The sequence below is a fragment of the Rhinopithecus bieti genome, unplaced genomic scaffold (assembly GCF_001698545.2).
Source record: "Rhinopithecus bieti isolate Rb0 unplaced genomic scaffold, ASM169854v2 scaffold_23276, whole genome shotgun sequence".
NCBI lineage: Eukaryota > Metazoa > Chordata > Mammalia > Primates > Cercopithecidae > Rhinopithecus > Rhinopithecus bieti.
This window is the reverse complement of record NW_016810868.1, coordinates 398289-420965: the sequence shown is the minus strand read 5'-3', so window position 1 is coordinate 420965 and position 22677 is coordinate 398289. Positions and strand designations below refer to the sequence as shown.

The window sequence follows — 22677 nt, the reverse complement described above, 5'->3', positions numbered from 1 at the left end:
TAAAATATAGGCTCAACTCACCTCAATCCTAAATACAGAAGTCCCAAATAAATTTTTTTTTTTTTGAGATGGAGTCAGGCGCTGTCACCCAGGCTGGAGTGCAGTGGTGTGATCTCGGCTCACTGCAACCTCTGCCTCCCAGGTTCAAGCAATTCTCCTGCCTCAGCCTCCCAAGTAGCTGGGATTACAGGTGTGAGCCACCACACCCAGGCTAATTTTTGTATTTTTAGTAGAGACAGGGTTTTACCAATTTGGCCAGGCTGGTCTTGAACTCCTGACCTCAAGCGATCCACCTACCTCAGCCTCCCAAAGTGCTGGGATTACAGGCGTGAGCCACCACACCCGGCCTCCTAAATAAAATACTGATCAAATGCAATGACGTATTAAAATAATGATCGTAGGGAAGTGGGGCTTGCCCCATGATGAGGGTGACTCATTATAGAAACAGATGATTTAAAGACCAGGATTTACCAGGTTAACAGAGTAAATGAAAAAACTACAGACTGTATATGTGTTTAAAAGGCATTTTATAAAGTTCAGGCAGCTTTCTGTTTTCTGAATTTGGGGTACTACATTCTAATTGCATGTACGACAGTGGTACAGTTCAGTAGTGATGGAAGAATGATGCACCTGTGTGGCCACCACCTAGATCAAAGCTTTGAATTTTGGCAGCACTGTGGAAGCCCACTGACCTCCCATCCCCAAAAGTAACCCCTCTCCTGAGTGCTTACCCTACAGGATTGTCGTGTTTGATTTTGTTCCTTATATAATATGCATTCTTTGTTTTTTTTCTTTGAGTGTGGCTTATTTTACTTCACATTGTGTTTGTGGGATTTATTTACATTATTAGTTAATTTTCATTGTTACGGACTAGTAGTTTTCAGAGTGGTCTGGGTGGGGGCATTCTAAGACCTGTTCGGAGAGTCTGCAGATGAAAACTATTGTCATACTAATGCTAGATGTTGGGTGCCTTTTTCACTCTCATTCATGGAATTACATGTGATGACAGCTTTGCTGTGGTGGCTGACACTGACTGTCCTTGTAGTTTGAACATGTCTCAGCTTAAATTTCTACAGCAGTACGTGTTAATAGAGACTTGTATTAACAAACACTCTTTATGGTTCTTGGTGCTATTTCAGAGTGTGCGGGGCCTGAGGCCAGGGGGTTGACCATACTGGTTCCTCTGTATGGCTGTTCTTTGTCTGTGTCCGTCCCACTGTGGATGGCCTGTGGGTGGTTCCAGTGGGGCCGTTCCAGAGGAGGTTGCTGCCAGCGCCCTCATACAGGTGTTGCCCCAGGTACCCACTGGGAATGGAACCGCCATGCCTTCTGCTGGCCTCCATGGACCCTGCCGTGCGGCTCCCCATGGTGGCTGCTGAGGTTACCTTCTTCCCCACCACCTCGGAGTGTCCCCTCTGCTGTGCCGGCCACATTCGGTGCTGCCACTCCAGCGAGCAGATAGTGGCATTACGTTTTCACTGTAATTTGCATTTTCATGATTTACAAGGTGGTTGAATACTTTTTCACATACTTATTTTGCCATTTGGATGCCTTTTGTGAAGTGCCTGTTCATATCCCAACCATTTACTGGGCGGTTTGTCCTTTTTGAAACGTGTTTTGTAGGGGTTCTTTGGCCTGGAAACAAGCCCTTGTTGTGTAGTCGACATGGTGCCTTCTGCTTGTGACCTGCCTTTTGACGGAAACCGCTGGTGTCCCTGTGTAGCCACTCCGCTCGGAAGCCACTTGCAGGGGCCTGTTGCCTGACAGCTGGGTGCGGCAGCCACTCTGGATGCTGGTGAAGGGAGAGCTGGACCCTCTCCCCTCTTAGCTTGAATCCATAAGTGAGCCTCATGTCTCGAGTTGTGTCCTGCTGGGTGGGGGACAGGCAGCTTTTGGTCTGGCCTGCTACCCTCCCCCAGGACAGATGCGGGAAGCAGCCTGGCCTGCTCCTGGCTTGCTCTCTTCCTGTTTCACTTGGGTGTCAGCCTTCTCAGTTCACCTGCATCAGAGTCCAAGTTCTCTGTTTACTTTATTTATTTTTTTTGAGAAGGGGTCTTGCTCTGTTGTGCAGGCTGGAGTGAGTGCAGTGGCAAATCGTAGTTTATTATAGTCTTCACCTCCTCAGCTCAAATGATCCTCCCACCTCAGCCTCCAAGGTTGCTGGGACCACAGGCGTGCGCCACCATGCCCAGCTAATATTTTTTTAAATTAATTTTTTTGTAGAGACGAGATCCTCTCAATCGACAGCCTCTCGCTGTGTTGCCCAGGTTAATCTTGAACTTCTGGGCTCACGTGATAACCTGCCGTGGCTTCCCAAAGTGCCAGATTCTCCGTGTGAGCCAAGGCGTCCAGCTGCTTTTAAATTCTGATGTCAGCGGTTACCCCTTCCCTTTCTCATCTCCTTGGGTTTTCAGCTTCCGCCTGATTCCTTACAGCTGTCGTATGCACAGCGATCAAGCAGCCTCTTATAAAGAAGCTCTTGTTCCTTCCTTAAAAGTCGCTTTGCCAGAGTTTTGGAAGGAAGTGGACTTAACCGTGTTGTTAGTCCGCTTTTAATTGGTGGTTTCGTTGCCCTGTCTTATTTGTAAAATAAGAAAACTATCCAGCGAAGTGAAAACTCCTGTGAAAGCTGAGTGAAGGCATCGGAATGCTTACAAAAGGGTACGAACGTTTCAATGGTCAGTCATGAAACCAGGGAGGAGGGGCTGCTGCTTTCACCTGTGACATGAATACAGCAGCATTGACCGTCCTGCTGATTCTGTAAGAAAAGAACCAGAAAGAAACATTAATATTTTAAAAGACAGGAGAGAAGAGTTTGCTGGGAATATACTCATCCATCTGAAACATCCAGCAAAATCAGCTCAAAAACTATTACAGCTACTAAGCTGACCTTACATGTGATCAAGACATAAAAACCAGTTATTTTCTTGTATAACTGCAATAACCAATTAGAAAATGTGGTGTCAGCATTATCAGTAAAATCAATAATTGTCTAGGGATATTTTAAAAGATTTTCTATGTAGAAAATTTCAAGCTCTACAAACACACAGAGGATGGTGAGGAGTCTCCAGCATTCGGCCTCGTTCTCCACACGTGGGCTGCCTTGGAGTGGATATTTCAGTAGGATCTTTAAAAGATAAGGACTCTTTGAAAGACAAACCACAATATCAGACCTAAAGAGTTAGTTATAATTTCTTTTTTTTTTTTTTTTTTTTGAGACGGAGTCTCGCTCTGTCGCCCAGGCTGGAGTGCAGTGGCGCGATCTCCACTCACTGCAAGCTCCGCCTCCCGGGTTCACGCCATTCTCCTGCCTCAGCCTCCTGTGTAGCTGGGACTACAGGCGCCCGCCACCGCGCCCGGCTAATTTTGTATTTTAGTAGAGACAGGGTTTCACCGTGTTAGTCAGGATGGTCTCGATCTCCTGACCTCGTGATCCGCCTGTCTCGGCCTCCCAAAGTGCTGAGATTACAGGCGTGAGCCACCGCGCCCGGCCATAATTTCTTAATATCACCAGAGTACCCAGAAATAAACTTAACAGAAAAAATGAGTGCTCCTTGTTAATGTGAAGGAAAACTAGGAAACTGATGAAAAAGATTAAAAATTAAGTTCCTGGAGAGACTCGTTGTTTGTTTGTCTGAGTGAGAAGATCCATTGTTTTATTTTCTCCATGTTTGCCTCTAAATTCAGAACAGCTCCCATCGAGACCCTTGCAGGACTTTTGTGTAAACTGCTGGTTCTGAAGTGAGGGTGGAGGCGGAGACCCTCTAGAGTAGTAGGGGGACTGTGCACAGGGGGGACACCCGAGCACGGGACGTGGCTGCCGGAGGGAATGCTTACTCAGGAGCGCTGAGGCGGTTAGTGAGGGGGACGGGGAGCCCGTGACGTGTGTATAAAGGTCAATGCTAAGACCGGGGTTTTAAGTCAGTGGACAAGGGGTCATGAACTTTTTAATAACTATGATTGGGCCGTTGACTAATATTTTGGGAGCAGGCAGCCCCCACTTGTGTCAGGGTATGTAACAAATGTGGGCTCCATTCTGGAGTCAGACCGTGGTGCCGGCTGCACGACTCAGAATATAGTAAAAGCCACTGAACCGTACACTTTGCAGGGTCAGTGTCAGAGTAGGTGAAATATATCTTACTGTGGCTATTATTTTAAAAACCAAATTCCAGTAGACTTAAAGTGTCCATACAAGATATTGAACTATTGGTAAAAATATTGGGAACTGTTTTTTCTAATCTCAAATGAGGAAGTTCTTCTAGTGTAAGACACAAACCCAGAAGCCACGAAGGAAAAGATGGACACCTTTGACTTGTTCAGATAAAATTCAAAAGTTTTATGTAATAAGAGATATCAGAAAATGGAGCTTTAAAAACTTGATAGGATAAACAGGGGTCTCGCTGTGTTGCCCAGGCTGATCTTGAACTTCTGGCCTCAAGCAATCCACTCACCTCGGCCTCCCAGAGTGTTGGGGTTACAAGCGTCAGCCGTCGAGCCCGTAGAACACACCCTTGATGGGAAGTCGCCTGGGTGCCTGTCCACTGGGAAGTGCAGAGAACAGCAGAATAGCACAGCCGGAGCAGCCCATGCCGCCCCAGGGAGCACCAGGCACAGGGCGGACGGAGACTCACGGAGGTTTCAGTGTCTTTTGCACTGAACATCTATTTGTGTATTGCCTGTGCTTATAGAAAAGATAAATACCGCAGAAAAAATAGGCAGTGTCTGTTCTGGTGTGGAAAGAATTCCAGAACACATTTTTAATTAGAAGAAAATAATATTCACAGAACTATCGAGTGTCCTTCCATCTGAGCAGACTAGAAATGCACTGTCGTCTGTGGGCCCACGTCTGCCTTGACGTTCACTGGAAGGAGGCGTGGGCAGCTTAGCCATGGTGGCTCTGAGGATGGGACTGGGATCATGGGTGTGTGGGGGTAGGTCTCACACTGTGTCTTGTTTTGTGGCCTCTGAACATCATTTTATGATTGTTCTGTGTGTTTTGTGACCTGTTTATTGAATTCTCCCATTCGTAAGATACACTGAGCACTTGAGCCCTCACTAATACAGCACCCAGCGGGTGAGTCTTGCATGAATCCGCACCAGGGCAGCCACGCTCTGGTCCCGATGTAGAGACAGGACCAGGGAGCAGAGTGGAAGCTCAGAGTGTGCCTCTGGGCCTGCCTGGACCAGCACTTGGTCACCCCACACACCAGCCAGGGCTGGAGCAGGCTGGCAGTGCCCCCACCCCGCGAGCGTCTCCGGTGTGAACAGCCAGGGCACGTTTCGAGGTTTGTTTTGGATCCGTCATCTGCCACTAAAGGATGTAATTGGTTTCTGTTTTCTGTTTGGGTTCCCGCTTCGACTGTGTGGCTGATCAGATGGACGGGGAGTCTGAGGAGGAGCAGGAGTCCGTGGACACCGGGGAGGAGGAGGAAGGCGGTGACGAGTCTGACCTGGTAATCCCCAGCGCCTCCTTCTGCGTCTGTGCTGAAGTAGAGGAGATGCAAAGACACCAGCGTCCTTCAGTCCTTTACCCAACCCTTGTTGCCTGAGCACTCACACATGTGCTTGGAGCTGGTCATGGTGATGGCCACAGATGGGTCCTGTCCCTGGCAAAGCCTCATGAGAAAGACGCCGTGCAGAGCTGCAGCACAGGACTGGGCCTGGCACGGGGCTGCGCCGGCTGCGTGCTGGGTCGAGGGGAGCTGAGGGGCCTTTGGAGGCTCTCAGAGGGAGAGGGTGTGGTGGGAGCCAGTAGCAAGGACAGCTGTTGGGGATTCCGCTGCATTGGCTGATGTGCAAGAAGGAAGGGCTGGATTTGAGGTGTTTCCAGGTAGAATGGACAGAACTTTCTGGTGGTGAGGACAGGAGGGAAGAGGGGTTCTGCTCCGTCCCTACTGAAGCCTGTTATTCCTGGAGGAGGGTTCAGGTCGGAGTTGTGCACCCTGGTCTGCGGGAATGGGGGGCTGGAAATGGGGAAGAGCAGTGAGTCCCCACGATGGAGCCTCAGGAAGCCCCCAGCCTGTGAGGGTTCCACAGGGGAGGAGAAGTTGGCTCCTGCATCTGAGGAGGGGCTCTCTGTGCCATGGGGAGAAAACTCAGCAGGTTTGGGTCACATGAATGGGGAAATGCTCTGAAACAGGAGAAGTGGCCCACGGTGTGGGCGCATCACACCAGCGAGTGGGAGGAGGACACAGGGGCCATGGTGTTTGGTGATGAAGAGGTCTGTCTTTGGGTGGCAGAGGGGCAACTAAATTTCTAGCAGCAGCAACTTTGGGTGTGGCGCTTGCACAACTTCTTCCCAAAAGTTTTGCTGTGCGGGGAGCACCGGGGAGCTGGGGCTGTGTGTGCTGTAGACAGGGCTCCCGGTCCGTCCTCACGTGGGACCCGACTCAGGACAGAAGGCTGCCCAGCAACAGCCCTTGTGCAGGGACACGTTCAGTTGGTCGGCGAGGCCCGCGTGCTGCCGCTGAGCCTACCTTAAATGTCCCTCTGCCCACTGTGGCCTTCACGTGGCCTCCTGTGGAGGGGTGGGGGCGCCTGCTGTGCACCCCGTGTGGCCTGTGCCCCGGATGCCCTTGCTGCGTCCGGATTTTAGAAGCAGATGCTTAAAACACATCTTGAAATATTCCAAGTTAATTACAGCCCCTGTCCTTGTTCTCTGTGTAGGTGATGGATGTGGGTATAGAGTCTGAAGCAAACTGAGCCTTGATTGTTCTTTTCCTGTGAGTGAGATGAATGGACCCTGATGAGCAGCCATGGATCTTTTCTGAGCTTATTTATTTCGTTCCTGAGTAGAACCTCCCAGTTTACTTATTCTTTTGTTTTGTGCCAAACTCAAATAAGACTTATAAATTTCACTTTTATGTTTGTTTTGTTTTGCCTCTAAAGGGACTGAGCTTAGAGAGATAGTTAGGGAAAAGCACGGAGTGCCTTTCAGCGTGTGACCCAGGAAAATGTCTACAAGTTAAGTTCACTGTTTAATTGAAGATCAAGACATAGCCAGTGTTCTGTTTTGCAAGAAAACACTTGTAGTGCTCTTGCCTTCCGTAGCTGCCTGTGCTCAGTGGTTTATACGCCTGCCCCTTTGGTTCTCCAGAGTTCGGAATCCAGCCTCAAGAAGAAATTTCTCAAGAGGAAAGGAAAGACCGACAGTCCCTGGATCAAGCCAGCCAGGAAAAGGAGGCGGAGAAGTAGAAAGAAGCCCAGCGGTGCCCTCGGTAAATGCCATAGGGGTGTGGGCCACCTCGGGGACTGCCTGGGAGGGGATGAGGCCGGGAGGCCCACCTGGGGTTGGGGTGCATAGGATTTCATTAGAAAAGAAGGCTTCACTGTTTTTTAAAAACATGTTTGCAATGACTTTGTTAGAGAAACTCAAGTGAAACGCTAAAGTTTCAAGAGAAACTTTAAGAGAAACTTTTAAACTCAAGAGAAACTCTAAAGTAGTTTCCTTCTGGCCAGAGTAGTGGATGTTGACTTCACTGTTTTTTTTTTTTTTTTTTTTTTTTTGAGACAAGAGTCTCACTCTGTCGCCCAGGCTGGAGTGCAATGGCCCGATTTCGGCTCACTGCAAGCTCCGCCTGCCGGGTTCACACCTTTCTCTTGCCTAAGCCTCCCAAGTAGCTGGGACTACAGGTGCTCACCACCTCACCGGGCTAACTTTTTGTATTTTTGGTAGAGACGGGGTTTCACCGTGTTAGCCAGGATGGTCTCGATCTCCTGACCTCGTGATCTGCCCGTCTCAGCCTCCTAAAGTGCTGGGATTACAGGCGTGAGCCACCACACCCGACCCACTGTTGTTTTTTAAAAATGTTTTTTTTCCGAGACAGGATCTGGTTTTGTTACCCAGGCTGGAGTGCAGTGGCTCGATCTCAGCTCACTGTAGCTTCCACCTTCTGGGCTCAGGCGATCCTCCTACCTCATCTCCCCAGGAAGCCGGGACTATAGGCGTGTGCCGTCATGCCTAGCTTATTTTTGTGTGTTTTTTTGGTAGAGATGGGGTTTTGCTATGTTGGCCAGGCTGGTCTCGAACTCCTGAGCTCAAGCGATCTGCCTGTTTTGGCCTCCCAAAGTGCTGGGATTATAGGTGTGAGCCACCACGCCCGACCCCGACTTCACTGTTGAATGTTGAACGGAGGTGTATCCTTTGCTGCCTGTGTGGGTGACTGGAGCCTGTGGCCTGCATGGTTAGCTCCCACGCTGTGTGCAGGAAGCGGCCCCTCGGTGAGGCACCTGCGCCTCCGTCAGAGTCTCCTGTTCCAGAGGGACTTTGTGAATCACAGCGTGAATGTGGGAAGGAAATTCCCTCAAACCCAGAGGGATGCAGGAGTTTTAGGGTGCCAAGGGCCATTTTTGTTTTCAGCTTAACCAAGGTACACTTGGCATACAATAAAATGTACAGAAGTAAATTACACAATTTGACAAGTTTTAATGCGTTTATGACCTTGAATCCATCACCACAGTTAGATGATCAGTGCCATGAGCACCTCTGTCACCCCGGGTCCCTCCTGCCCCTTGATAACCTGGCCCCTTCCCTGCCCCCAGGCAGCCCCTGGTCTGCTCTGCTTCTGCTTATTGGTTAGTGTTATGTAGAATTTTATATAGATGGTACTGTGCAGTTGTTTTTCATCTGGCTTCTCTGAGTATAACTGTTTTGAGTTGCCGGGCTGTCAAATGGCCACGAGTTTGTTCCTGTCCATTGCTGAGAAGTGTCCCATTGTGAGGCTGCCCCACAGTCTTATCTGTCCATTCATCTGTCCATGGGCTTTGGGCTCTTTCCAGCCTTGAGCTGCTAGAAATTGAGCAGCCGTGAACATTTGTGTGCAAGTCTTTTTGAACAGGTGCTTTCCTAGATCTTGGTTAGATATCTGGGAGTGGAATGGCTGAGTAGAGTGGCATGTGTTCAGCTCTTCAGGAAGCTGCCAGGCTGTTTTCCAAGCACTAGTCCTGTTTTAGGTCCCCACAACACACAGGCATTCCAGTTCCCCTCTGTCTGCACCAGCACTTGTTAGGGTTAGTCTTTTTAATTTCATTGGATCTGTGGGTGTGCACTGGTGTTTTACTATAGTTGCAATGCTGTTACCTAATGAGTAATGAGACTGTACATTTTAGCCTTCATTTATTTTTTTCGAAACATGTCTATTCACATCTTTTGCTCACTTTTAAAATCTGGTTGTTTTTCTTCTCATTGGGTTAAAAGAGCTTTTTAAATATTCTGGATACAAGTCTTTTATCAGGTGGATGCTTTGCATATATTTGTACCTAGTCTATGACCTGCCTTTTCATTTTCTTAATGCTATATTTAGAAGAGCAAAAGTTTTTAAGATTTTCTTGAAGTCCAAGTTAGGAGTTATTTTACGTTGTGATTCATACTTTCATGCTCTAAGAAATCTTTGACAGACCCAGGTCACAGAGGTTTTGTCCCATGTTTTCTTCTTGGCATCTAACAGGTTCATTTTGCACTAATGTTTGAGTGAGCTGTGGTGCAGGCCTCTTCTTGGCAGTGGATGTGCGGTTGCCATAGGCACTGCTGCTCAAGTTGACTTTTCTCCCGCTGTTGACATTCAGTGTGTGGGCTGTTCCTGGACATTCCAGTCTGTTTCATTTATTTATTTGTTTATCCTTATACCATTGTCACCGAGTGGCAGCACTTTGTTGTTCTTCACAGTGATTTTTGCTAATCTGGATTCCCCAGCGTAGAATAGGTCTGTTAACTGGATGTTGGGGAGGCAGTCGTCCCCTGAAACGGAGAGGGTTGTGGGAGGCCTGGGGAGTGAGGCAGTCACCATGGAGGCTCCTGGCGTTTGAGGGTAGAGGATGTGTGAGCCCCCCGGGAGCTGCGTGTGGTCCTTCAGTTACATTTCTCTTCACCTCAGTTTATTGATTCAGATCATAACACCAGATGTGGCTTTTATTGTTGGCCAACAAAAGCATTTTAGAGCCAAGGCTGAAAGTTGTTTTTGGGTTAGAGATTTCATCTTTGTCATCTTGGATGTAATGTGCAAAATGTGTGCTTTTAAATATTCACAGAGGAGTTTGAATTTTATTTCTTTACAAATTTTTTTTAAATCTTCTTCTCGTTTAAAACTATACAAAGTGTACTCCTGTTCTTCAAGTTGATGATGGTGATTTCTCAAAGGTGGTTGACTTTTCCTGTCTGTCTAAGATCTAGGTGGAGCATGTGGCTTGAATGAAAAGACTGGTTACCGGCCGGGCAAGGTGGCTCAAGCCTGTAATCCCAGCACTTTGGGAGGCCGAGACGGGTGGATCACAAGGTCAGGAAATCGAGACCATCCTGGCTAACACAGGGAAACCCCGTCTCTACTAAAAGTTACAAAAAACTAGCCAGGCGAGGTGGCGGGTGCCTGTAGTCCCAGCTACTCGGGAGGCTGAGGCAGGAGAATGGCATGAACCTGGGAGGCGGAGCTTGCAGCGAGTTGAGATCCGGCCACTGCACTCCAGCCTGGGCCACAGAGCGAGACTCCGTCTCAAAAAAAAAAAAAAGACTGGTTACCATACCTCTCTGTGCTAGTGTTCGTTTATTTCCAGTGAATGAAATAAGATTGGTGACTAGTCCCTAGAAGCTTGGCTGTGAAATGTGACCATCTGCCCTTGGACAGAGTTGGATATTACCTGGTATAGGTACACACTATCATAGGCCTCCTCGGTGAAATGCTCTTGTGATTGCAAACACCCAATTTTGTGTATCTTTCTCTGGCCCTCCTGGGAAGTGTGGACAGGCTGGCCTGGCCACCACTCATGTGTCCTTGAGGGCAGGGGAGCCCACAGAAGTGTTTGCACCCCCCACTGCCCTCGCTGCCAGCCTAGGGTCACTGGTCCCTCTCATAGTACCCTGCTCCCTGGCACCTTCTGTGGGTGTCGGGAGCCTCCCGTGTCTACTGGGGTCAACATTGACCCTTTCCGGGAGCCTCCCTGGGCATCAGCCACGACACCTGGGTGGGCAGTGCTTTCTCTTGGACACAGATTTGCCTGCAACACGGCACCTTAGGCCATCTCTTTAGCTACTTTACATCTGATCTTTCAAATCTGCAAGTTAGGTGTTTCTATTTTATGTAAAAATAATCCACAACATGTGACTGCCATATTTTATCTGTTTCTTTGATAGCTTTTGTGTAGTTGGGATAGTTACAGAGAAAGATGTACCGACATGTTGGTGCCTTTGTTTTTGTCTATACAGCTTCTCTCCTCCCCCATGAATATTATGTCTAAAAGGGGGAATCAGCACAATAATATGCAAGAGAGAAAATGATAGTGAAACTGGAGTGGCCTAAACAATAGTGGGTTTCAGCTTGTGGTTTTAAATGGATTAATTAGAAGTAGTCCATTTTCTGGGGCCCCAGCCTTGCTGCCCCGTGTGTGGGTGGGTGCAGCCGCCTGGGTGCATGGTGTCTGATGTGTGTGCCTTTCATACCTAGGTTCTGAGTCGTATAAGTCATCTTCAGGAAGCGGTGAGCAGACGGCACCAGGAGACAGCACAGGGTACATGGAAGTTTCTCTGGACTCCCTGGATCTCCGCGTCAAAGGAATTCTGTCTTCACAAGCAGAAGGTGAATGTGGTGGTGTAACTGAGACTGGGCACCATCTTGGTCCTTTGTCTTCTGGGCTCCTTCCTCTATATTAGCACGATGCCCCCTGGTGGACACTAGTAGAAGATTGGGTTAACGGCATCACTTCCAGGTGAGGTGTAGACAGGACGGGGTGCGTCTGCTGTGTCCCAGTGTGCAAGTGAAAAAACAGAAATTACGGAAACCCTCTAAGAGTAAACTGGCAAAGCCCAAGCAAGGCCCAGCGTGGCGGTCGTCTCCCTCCACAGGTCAGGCGTGCTCCGTGGAGGATTGCCCATGGCCGTCTACCCTTCCTCCCCGGTGGCCTCTCAGGACACACAAGGATGTACTGTTGAATAAGGTGTCTCTGATTGGCTGAAATAAGTCCCTGGTCAGTGTTGAGCTGAGAGCTCTGACACATATTCTGTCATGGAATATTCGTATTTAGTGTATTTTTGTACCTCGAAATCACAGGTGAATCAACGGCTTCTGTTGGGAGTTGTTGTGCCAGAAGTTGTCAGTTCTCACACTTTCTATCAGTTGTTTTCTCTTTTTAAGCCACTTAGAAACCTTATGTGAGTGAAAAGTAGCTAATAGCTATTTGATTATCTGGGAAGATTTATTTGAAGCATGATGCGGAGGAAATGGAAATCTTATATTATTTACATTCCACACAGATCTTGCTGGTGTGGCATTGCAGACTACTGTAGGGGGTTTAATGGGCCATTTAAAAATGACAGATAACTAGCTTTTTAGGGTTTTGAACACTGAGAGTGGTTTGAGTCACCTATGTAACTCACCTAGGAAATCACATCTTTAGCTTAAGGTAGAAATCTTAGGCTTGTCTGTCATGGAAACCTGATATCTTTTCCTCTTCTTGCACCAAATGGAGCAGAAACCCCCTTCAAGTATCACCAAGTCCTGCGCATGGTCGCCCCACGCTTGCTTTCTCCACAGAGTGTAACACTGAGTGTCCCAGCTCTATACTTGCTTTTAGATTCGGGGGTCTCAGTAAGTTACATGGTTTAAAGTAGTAAATAGTATTTCATTTTATCAAATCGCCTCCTGCTGTGGTGCCCTTGGGCCTGCTGAGTGGCAGGAGACAGGGAGCTGGCACATGAGGGTTCTTCCAGCTGTCAGTGTGTACCTGCTGTCTCCGGTAAGGTCGGGGGAAGGTAGCTATAAAGGAAGGATGGTGCCGAGCATCAGGGCCAGAAGGGCGAGAGCCAACATGGAGCTGGAGGAGAAACAGCAATGAGTAGGGGCTCCTCGGCTTGTGTGACATTTTATAACTGACCTCCCAAAATTGATTTACCTGTTTTATCAGCAGCGATTGGTCAGTCAGCGATCGGCCTGTTCAGTCGTGCTTTCGATGTAGACCATCAGTGCGTAGAAGAGACAGGAGGTGGTGCCCACTGTGCTGTTGCTGGCCATGTGGCCTGGGACCCCAGAGGGAGGCGGTGGTCAAGGGGTGCTGGACGGGATCTGGGGCTCTGGGAGACCTGGGTGATGTGCATCTCAGATGGGATAGGTGCGATTGGCCTGTGGAGTGTGCTGAGCGGGTAAATGGGGGCAGGTGATGCCTCTGGTTGTGGTTCAGGGGGTCCAGGCTTGAGCCTTAGGCCAAGAAGAATATGAAGATCCAAAGTCCTCTCTGTATGCATTCGTCTCTTTCCCCGTTGCCTTGCTCTTGGGCCTGCCTTGTTGAGGCTGAATGGCGATGTCACCCAGCAGCGACAGGAGGCAGAGGGTCTGAGCCTGGGAGAGGCCAGGAGCCTGTAACCATGGCAACGTGGGCTGGGGCGGGAGAGCCAGAGCTTGGTGGAGGTTAATTGCTTGAGGGACAGAAACACTCCACCTGCACGGAGTTGTCTGAGCCACAGCATCGTTATCCAAGCATGTAGGCCCTGGGTTCTCACCTATCTCACTGCAGCCTCTCAGCAGCTCTCGGCCGGCCCTGTGGTAGGACAGTTGTCTCACAGCTTTGTGTAGTTTGTGTCCGTTTTCTCCTTTTAAAAATCTGGTTGCTGAGCAGGATCATCTCAGAGGCCTGCCCAGCTTTAAACTTGTAGTGATTCTAATTCAAGTTTCACCTCATCGTTTTCCCGGTCTTTAGGTGTACGGGTGATCCGGAGGCGAGGCTGGGACCTCGGGCAGCACATGATTAGGAATCACCTCTGTGTTGGAGTCGGTGCCTCCGGCATAGAGAGTCCTTGATGGCAGCGTGGGCTGTTCACATGGTTATTGGCTCTTTGCACAGATTTGGATTCTCTCCTGGCCATGACCAGTATCAGATTCCAAATGGGCTGGAGACAAACAGAAGCAGCTGTGGGTGACTCAGTGTGGGTGTTGTTAAAAGATGTACTAAGGCGCAGTGCAGGTTTTAAAGGGTTTCCTTGAGCAGCGATTCATGAACCGGGCAGCTCCAAACCAGAAGCGTGTTGGGAGCTGCACTGAGGAAACACTAGGGGAAGGATTTTTAGGGTGAACATGGAAGTAAAGCCAGGAAAACACCCAACTGGTTCATGACACAGTTTCCTCGTTTGTTCTGTCCCTGCTGGAAAGTCTTTAGTTCTAGAGATTGGTTGGCTGCTTCTGAATGGTAGAGCTTAAGTTTTATTTTTCTTTACTGTAGACATTTGCAAGAAGTAGCCCACGATAACCTTTGTTTTCAAATCAAGCAAGGCCGAGATGGCCTCCTTGGCTCAACTGGCTTTGTCTGTTCAAGGATTCTTTAGTCCTGGTGTCCATTTTAATTGACTTTAACACTATATTTTTAGATGTGAAAATAAGAGTTTTTAAATTTTATTTTTATTTTTTGAGACAGAGACTCACTCTGTCACCAGGCTGGAGTGCAGTGGCAGGATCTCGGCTTACTGCAACCTCTGACTCCCTGGTTCAAGTGATTCTCCTACCTCAGCCTCCCAAGTAGCAGGGATTACAGGCACGTGCCCCATGCCCAGCTAATTTTTGTTGTTTTTTTTTTTTTGGTAGAGATGGGGTTTCACCATGTTGTCAGGAGGGTCTCCATCTCCTGACCTCGTGATCCGCCTGCCTTGGCCTCCCAAAGTGCTGGGATTACAGGCGTGAGCCACTGCGCCCAGCCAAGAGTTAATTATTTTTAATTAAGAGAGGCAATAGTGAGTATTTGAGACACTGATTCACCTTCTATTTCTGCTTTGACTGTTTAACAAGAAAGAAAACGTGAAATGCGATCTTGCTTTCTTTGGGAGCGGCACCCACTGTAGCTACTTGCCAAGCTTGAGGGTCTTCCTGGCGGCTGCCCTCTACCCCTGCCCCTGCCGCTCAACAGCCTTGGCCTTGCTGGTCTCTCCCACCCCGGGCTGGGGGCAGGGCATGGGGGCACCAGTCCTGGCTGTGCTGGGACGGGCCCAAGGCCGCCTGCCTGACCACAGCCCTGCTGCAGCCTTCCCTGTGGACGATGCCGTCATTGTCAGCCACATGTTGAGCTCTAATTCTACTCTAGTTTCTTCCCTTGTTTTCCCTGGTGCTTTCCTCTTTCAGGCTAATAAATGGGCTCTTTGGACTATTGTAGTAGGTGAGTGGAATTCTAGATAATAGACGAACCGTTATTAAAACCTTCCAAACTGATTTTTTTTGTGTGGTTGCCATTCTAAAACCAAGCAGGAAAACAAGGTCTTAAAGGGCAGTGAATGCTCTTTTGTTTGAAAAACAAAATATTTAGGCGCTACTGCCAGAGGTACCAGCCTCTGGCTTTGGAACTTGTGTCCTGGGTCCTGAGAACACAGGTTAATAGGTGCCTCTTGAGACCCTGGCAGGGGGTTTGTTAGCTGGGGAGGCACAGGCCACGCCTTCATGTTGCCCAGGTGGTGGCCATCCCAGCCCCGTGCAGGGCTGTTTGTGCCTCGGTAATCAACTGCATTGCTTTCATTTCCTGGCGTGTGAGATCACTGTTGAGACTCCATAACCGATCACTTTCTAGATGATTCTTTTGAGGTCAGGATTACATGAGCTGACATGTGTCTGTGTGACGTTAGGGTTGGCCAACGGTCCAGATGTGCTGGAGACAGACGGCCTCCAGGAAGTGCCTCTCTGCAGCTGCCGGATGGAAACACCGAAGAGCCGAGAGATCACCACTCTGGCCAACAACCAGTGCATGGCTACCGAGAGCGTGGACCATGAAGTAAGCACGTTTGTTTTCATTTAAAGTAGCCACGAGAAGTGAGTGAGAAAGCGCAGCCCAGCAGTGGCCCCCTGACAGCCCCCTTGAGTGAGTTGTGCTGCATGGCCAGGGAGGGAGCCTGAGTGGGTTCTGCACAAAACCAATCAAGCAGATCCCAGCAGTGAAATCACGGCAGATGATGAAACACAGGTCTAGAGCTTCTTAAAAAGGAGGATTGTGTAGACAAATTCTTTGAATGAAAATGGCCTGTTGTGTTTCTCTTTTATGATCATGATTTTGACAAGGTTTCTCCTACCTTGCTATAAACAAAGTGAGTAGATGGAGGAGAGTCACACCAAGGGGGGCCTGGAACTGCCCAGAACTGTGGTTCCCTGCAGGGCAGGCCCCGCAAGGGCTGGGCCTCGGCCGCCTCTCTCCTTTCACTGGGCATCACAGACTCAGAGGGTTCAACACGCCCCATCTCTGCTGCCTCTGGGACAGGAGAGGGGAATAGGCAGAGCACAGACGGAATTAATGTTTTCTGAGAATTTCTCCAGTTCTTTTTAACAAGATTTCTTTCAGCCCTTAGAGCCTCGTGACCATGGCTGGCCATGGTGAGGGTCCGAGCAGGAGGCTTGTTGGCACCAGGCCGAGAGGCACCACGTGCAGTGACACTGCTCAGGTGTCTGGCTGCCCCGGGTTTGCATTTGCTGTGGCCGAAGTCAGCACGTGGCCATTAGTATTGTCTGCTTCCTGAGGGGTGTGTCAGGCTGTTGCTTCAGTGAGTTTCCTGGTCTTACTGGCCAGCGGATCCATCTTCAACTCGACTATTGAGTCGTAGCTGCACATTGTAGAAGTAAGTGGACTATGAACAGGACAACCATTCACATAGTAATGCCGGGCATCATTCCAAGCCTTTTCCATAGGGAGCTCCTCCAGGTCTCACAGCAGCCTGTGCAGCATCGGCCATCGCCCCGGTGGTACAGCTGAGGCCTGTGAGAGAGGCCAAGTGGTGGCTCCAGACTCGGCGGCCTGCTGTGGGGAAGGCAGGAATGGGAGCTTCCTTCCAAAGGTCAGGCCCGACCGCTGTGTCAGGGAGCACAGGCAGCACCCGGGGGGAGCGGGCAGAGCCCTGTAACAGGCCAGTGAGTTTCGCTCACAGCCCTCACCCTGGTGCCTGTTTGCATGGCCAGGGTTTCTGATTCAGCAGGTCTGGCCTGGCTGGGATTTTGCTTTTTAAAGTGTTCCCCGTTTTTCCTGATGCTTCTGGTCCAGGGACCACACTTTGAGAACCACTGGTTCTCCTCCTCCTCCTCTTCTCCATAGGTGTTAGGCAGGGTGTAGTGGAGTCTGGCCCCATTTGACACATGGTTCCCTGTGGCTTCACTGTCTATATCTCCACGTTTCCAGTGCACGTGCGTTTACTCAGACTTCGACACCGGTGTTGCTTCTGTCTCACCCCAGGCTGGCTAGGCGCTGTCTGCTTCAGCGCCTCTCGCCTGTGGCGCATGTGCCCAGCGGGCTCCCCATGCAACGGCTTTTCCCAGCCCTGAGTGTTCATGTCACTTGCTGCATGTCCCGCCACACTCGGCCCCTCCGCAGAGCCCCTCGCTTGTTTTAAAAGAACTTTCCATAGTGAGAAGTGAGGGTGCAGTTAGCTCGGAATCCTCGACTCGGCCTCCTCTGTCACCAGCGTTCTCTGCTCTACCCTCCTGTCTTGGATTTGAACTACTTACTATTTTAAAGCAAACCCCATTTTACTACTGAATAGCGCAGCATGTTTTTATTGACATCAAAAAGGGACCATTCTTCTCACATAACAGCATGCTTTTCACATGTGACAAAATAACAGTTTCCTGTTATTATTTAGTACCTAGTCCACGATCAAAGGTCTGTTGACAAAATGCCTGTTACTTTTTTTTTTTTTTTTTGGATCCAAACTGGTTCCACTCATTAAATCAATCTGCTGCAATGTCTCTTAAGTCATTTGTGTTTTTTTTACCCAGAACATTCTCTCTGTTCCCCCACTTCTTCCCATTTGCCATGCTGTTGGCTGAAAGAATCTGGATTCCAGATTCTGGACTTACCTTGTAATCTTCTTGTATTAAGTCATTTGCCTTAGTTCCTATAGCCTGAAAGTTAGATCCAAAGAATTGGTTTACATTCAAGCACCTAAGATTTTTATTTGACTATTTAATTCTGGCGAGAATGCTGTGGAAGTTCGTGTGCTGGGAGTGGTGCTGAGAGGGCTCTGGGTTCCTGAGGCGGCTGCCTGTCCGCCAGAAGGCCGCACCGTCCTTGGTGACCACTGCCTGCATCCATTGTTTCATTCAAAGTTGCAAAGTGGTGATTCTGCCGTTCTGTCATTCCTCCTGCAAGTACAGGCTGGAATTCTTTGGTATGGAAGACTTTCCCCACATCTGCTAGGGCTGGTTGGTATCTCTGAAACAAGCTTCGGCCGGGATTGGCAGAATAAATAGCTACTTGTCTTTGCAGAGTAATGAATGGGTGCTCTGACAGCCTCTAGTGGTATCCAGAGGGCTTGATTTTGCTTCTCTCTGTCGCTCTCCACCTTCCTTTCTCCCTTACCGTTCTTAAGAACTCATGGTCTTCTCTGTATTCAGTGTGCAGTAAGCTTTTTTTGTGTGTAAAATTAAACAGATCCCTTGGGCTCTGACTTATTTTTTGGATAGAAAACTCAAAATAATTAAATTAAATTAAATTAAACGTAGATCCTGAAGACCATACAAAACACACATTGGGCTGAACAAACCTACTTCAGCTGAGCTCTGGTAAACACTGCCAAGGTGGAGAAGGGGAGTCTGACCCCGGGCCTCTCCGCTCCCTCCGCCCCTCCCCCCCTACCCCTTCCCCTTCACCTTACCTCACCTTCCCCTCCAGCCCCTCCCCTTCACCCCTCCCCCTCCACCCTCCCCTTCACCCCCCCCCTCCACCCCTTCCCCTTCACCCCTCCCCCCTCCACCCGCCTCCCCGTTCACCCTCCCTCCACCCCTTCCCCTTCACCCCCCCCCTTCACCTTCCCTTCTCTTCGCCCTCCCCCTCCCCTTCACCCCTCCCCTCCACCCCTCCCTCACCCCTCCCCCTCCACCTCTCCCCCAGCCTGTCCCTGCTCGTGTTCTTCCCTGGCGGCCCCGCCCAGCGGCCTCTGTCCCGATTCCCACAGCCCCCACTTCTGGGGGCAGGTTCACCCTTTCGGTTTGTAGCTTCACCTGCAGCACCGCTGCCCATCTGTCCTTCAATTTCTGTGTTGTTCCCCTTTTTTTCTTTCAATATATCTGTTGAACAACCCAGGCCGTTGGAAGCTTTGAGGCTCCCATCATTTGGGTTCTGTGAATTCCACACTTAGGCTGCAATTCAGCAGGTTCCTCTGTGTTTCTTACAAAACCTGCCAAAGCCGGGTGCAGCAGCTCATGTCTGTAAAATGGGAGGTCGAGGCAGAAGGATTGCTTGAGCCCAGGAGTTCAAGACCAGCCTGGGCAACATGACGAAACCCCATCTCTTAAAAAAAATTAAACAGTCTTACAAGTTTGGCCCCTTTGTAAGATGGAGCGTGGGGTGGGTTTAGCCCAAAATGAAGGGCCATGCTGCCTGGCTGTCTCACTTTCTCTGATATCGGCAGCAGCTGATGCTTAACACCTGCATTTGTTGTTTATTCATTGGAGGTTTCAAAATGGTGCTGATTTTATCATTTATTATTCATTGTTCACTGGAATGGTTTTATAGAGAGACACGTCTCAGGCCAGGCACGGTGGCTTACGCCTGTCATCTCAGCACTTGGGGAGGCTGAAGCGGGCCAATCGCTTGAGCTCAGGAGTTTGAGACCATTGTGGCCAACATGGGGAAACACCATCTCTACTGAAAATACAAAAATCAGCCACTTGTGGTGGTGGCGCCTGTAGTCCCAGCTACTTGGGAGGCTGAGGCAGGAGAACTGCTTGAGCGTGGGAGGCGACAGCTGCACTGAGCCTCAGTTGTGCCACTGTTCTCCAACCTGGGCGACAGAGCGAAACCCCGTCACAAAAACAAAAACAAAAAAAAACCAAAAACTACCTGTTTTGTTTCAAAGGCTGTGCTGTCTGACAATTAACATCGCTACTCAGCTTTCTTTTGATTAATGTTTGCATGGTACATCATTTTCTACCCTCTTACTTTTAGTCTGTCTCTGTCTTTAAATTTAAAGTGGCTTTCTTGTAGACAGACAGCATGTAGTTGGATTTGCTCTTTTAATAAAGAAAAATTTTACTTTATTTTTCAAGACCGGGTCTCACTTGGACACCCAGGCTGGAATGCAGTGGCTGTCATTGCAGCCTCCACCTTTGGGACTCAGGTGATTCTCCCAGCTGAGCCTCCCGAGTGGCTGGGACTACAGGCATGCAACACCACACCCAGCTTATTTTTTGTATTTTTATTTTGTCGAGATGGTATCTCACTATGTTCCACAGGCTGGTCTCAAACTACTGGGTTCAAGCTATCCACCTGCCTTGGCCTCCCACAATGCTGGGATTGTAAGTGTGAGCCACCATGCCCAGCCTACTTTTATTTTTTAGAGACAGTGTCCCACTCTGTTGCCCAGGCTGGAGTGCAGTGGTGCAGGTGCAGCCAGAGCTCAGTGCAGATTCAAACTCCTGCACTCAAGCGATCCTCCTGCCTCAGCCTCTTGAGTAGCTGAGATTGGAGATGCCGCCATGCCTGGTGGTTTTGCTCTTTTATCTAATATAGTCATGTACTGCGTAACAGTGTTCAGTCAACAATGGACTGTATCTATGAAAGTGGTCTGATAAGGTTACAGTACAGGTTGAGTATCACTCAAAATGCTTGGGACCAAAAGTGTTTTGGATTTTGGAATATTTGCATTATACTTAACCAGTTGTGCATCCCAAATTCAAAAATCTGATAGCTGGGCCTGGTGGCTCACACCTGTAATCCCAGCACTTTGGGAGGCTGAGGTGGGTGGATCGCTTGAGGTCAGGAGTTCAAAACCAGCCTGGCCAGCATTGGGAAATCCCGTCTCTACCAAAAATACAAAAATTAGCGGGGTGTGGTGGCGGGAGCTTGTAATCCCAGCTACTTGGGAGGCTGAGACAGGAGAATTGCTTGAACCCGGGAGGTGGAGACTGCAGTGAGCCAAGATCTCACCACTGCACTCCAGCCTGGGCGACAGAGCAAGACTCCATCTCAAAACAAATAAAAAAGTTGATATCCAAAATGCCTCAATGAACATTTCTGTTGAACGTCATATTGGCCCTCAGAAAATTTTGGATTTTGGAAAATTTTGGTTTTCAGATGTTTGGATTTGGGATGTTCAACCTGTTCTGTATTTTTAGTGCACAGTTTTTGTGATCAGATATGTTTAGATGTACATATACTTCCTGTTGTGCTACAGCTGCCTGCAATATTCAGTACAGTCGTGTTTGTACAAGTTTGTAGGCCAGGAGCAATGTTGGGTATCGTAACCTGAGTGTGGAGTGGGCGACACCATTTAGGCTCGTGCACGTACAGCCTGTGATGTTCAAACACAGCAATCACCCAGTGACACGTTTCCTAGAACACACTGTGATGTTTTGTGAGACATGACTGCATCACAGTCCCTTTGTTGATATATTTAGATTATCTCCATTTAATGTAACTATTAATATAGCTGGATTGCAGGCTAACATCTTAATAGTTCTTCCACTTATACCATCTGTTGCTCCTTTTTTCTTCATTTTCTGTGTTGTGTGTGGTTTTTTTTTTTTTTTTTTGAGACAGTTTTGTTCTTGTTTCCCAGGCTGGAGTGCAGTGGCGGGGTCTCAGCTCACTGCAGTCTCTGTCTCCCAGGTTCAAGTGATTCTCTTGCCTCAGCCTCCCAAGTAGCTGGGATTACAGGTGGCCACCACCACGCCCGCCTAATTTTTTGTATTTTTAGTAGAGACAAGGTTTCCCCATGTTGGTCAGGTTGATCTCGAACTCCTGAACTCAAGTGATCTGCCCACCTCGGCCTCCCAAAGTGCTGAGATTACAGGCGTGAGGTGCCACGCGCAGCCTTTTTCTGCATTCTTTTGAATTTAAATTTTTTGTGATTCCAATTTATTTTAATATTGGCTTTATTATTTGCACTGTTTTCTAATGTTTTGAGTGGTTCCCCTGGAGTGTACAATACACCTCTTTAATTTATCACAGTCTCCCTCCAACAATTCATTATACCACACTAACATACGGTATAAGAATCTTACAACAGTATGGTCCAATCCTGTCTTGTATCTTGTTTCTGCATTTTAATTTTACATATGCTAAAACCCTACAGTATATTGGCTATTATTTTTGCTTTAAGTATTTTTTTTTAGTTTGATTAAACATAAGAATAGTTTAACCTTCATCTTAAACATATCCAGAGATCTTTATTCCTTTGTATCCAAATTTCTGTCTTCGTGGTATTATTATATTATATCTAAAGACTTTTCAATAACTTTTTTTTTGGTGGCACAAGGCTGTTGAAAATAAATTCTCTCAGCTTTTGTTTGTTTGAAAAAGTTCTTCTTTTGCCTTAATTTATCAAAGAGACTTACTTCCAGGAATATAGAATTCTGGGTTGGCAGCTCCCCACCCCCAGCCCTTAGAGAGGCTACTCCAGTGCGGCCTGCATAGTGTGTGATGAGATGCTGGCGGAACTTCCTGTCTCTGCTCCTTTGCATACAGTATGTCTCTTTCTCTGTCTGCCACCAGTATTTTCTTCGGTTTTCAGCAGTTTGAAAATGATGTGCCTAAGTGTGATGGGTTTTGTTGTTTTATTTTGCTTTTTCGGTGTTTATTTTGTTTAGGTTTCGCTGTTTCACTGAGCTTCTTGGATCTTTGGTTTGACCTCTATTTATGTTTAAGAAATTCTTAGCCAGCTCCTCTCCTCTCCCCTCCCCTCCACTCCTGTCCACTCCTCCCCTCCCCTCCTCTCCCCTCCCCTCCCCTCTCCTCTCCTCT

At 48.6% G+C, this 22677-nt stretch overlaps 1 protein-coding gene across 6 annotated transcripts in view; it reads left to right on the top strand.

Moving 5' to 3' along the window:
- EHMT1 (euchromatic histone lysine methyltransferase 1) overlaps nt 1–22677 on the top strand; it is a 182478-nt gene that overhangs the window by 89242 nt on the left and 70559 nt on the right. For 5 of the 6 annotated variants that reach the window (XM_017893066.1, XM_017893067.1, XM_017893065.1 and 2 more), the window contains exons 7-10: nt 5376–5453; nt 7097–7217; nt 11433–11564; nt 15581–15726. In XM_017893066.1, the coding sequence (XP_017748555.1) occupies nt 5376–5453; nt 7097–7217; nt 11433–11564; nt 15581–15726 (477 nt within the window). The remainder of the gene's footprint in view (nt 1–5375; nt 5454–7096; nt 7218–11432; nt 11565–15580; nt 15727–22677) is intronic. The other variant, XM_017893068.1, reaches the window with a different exon arrangement.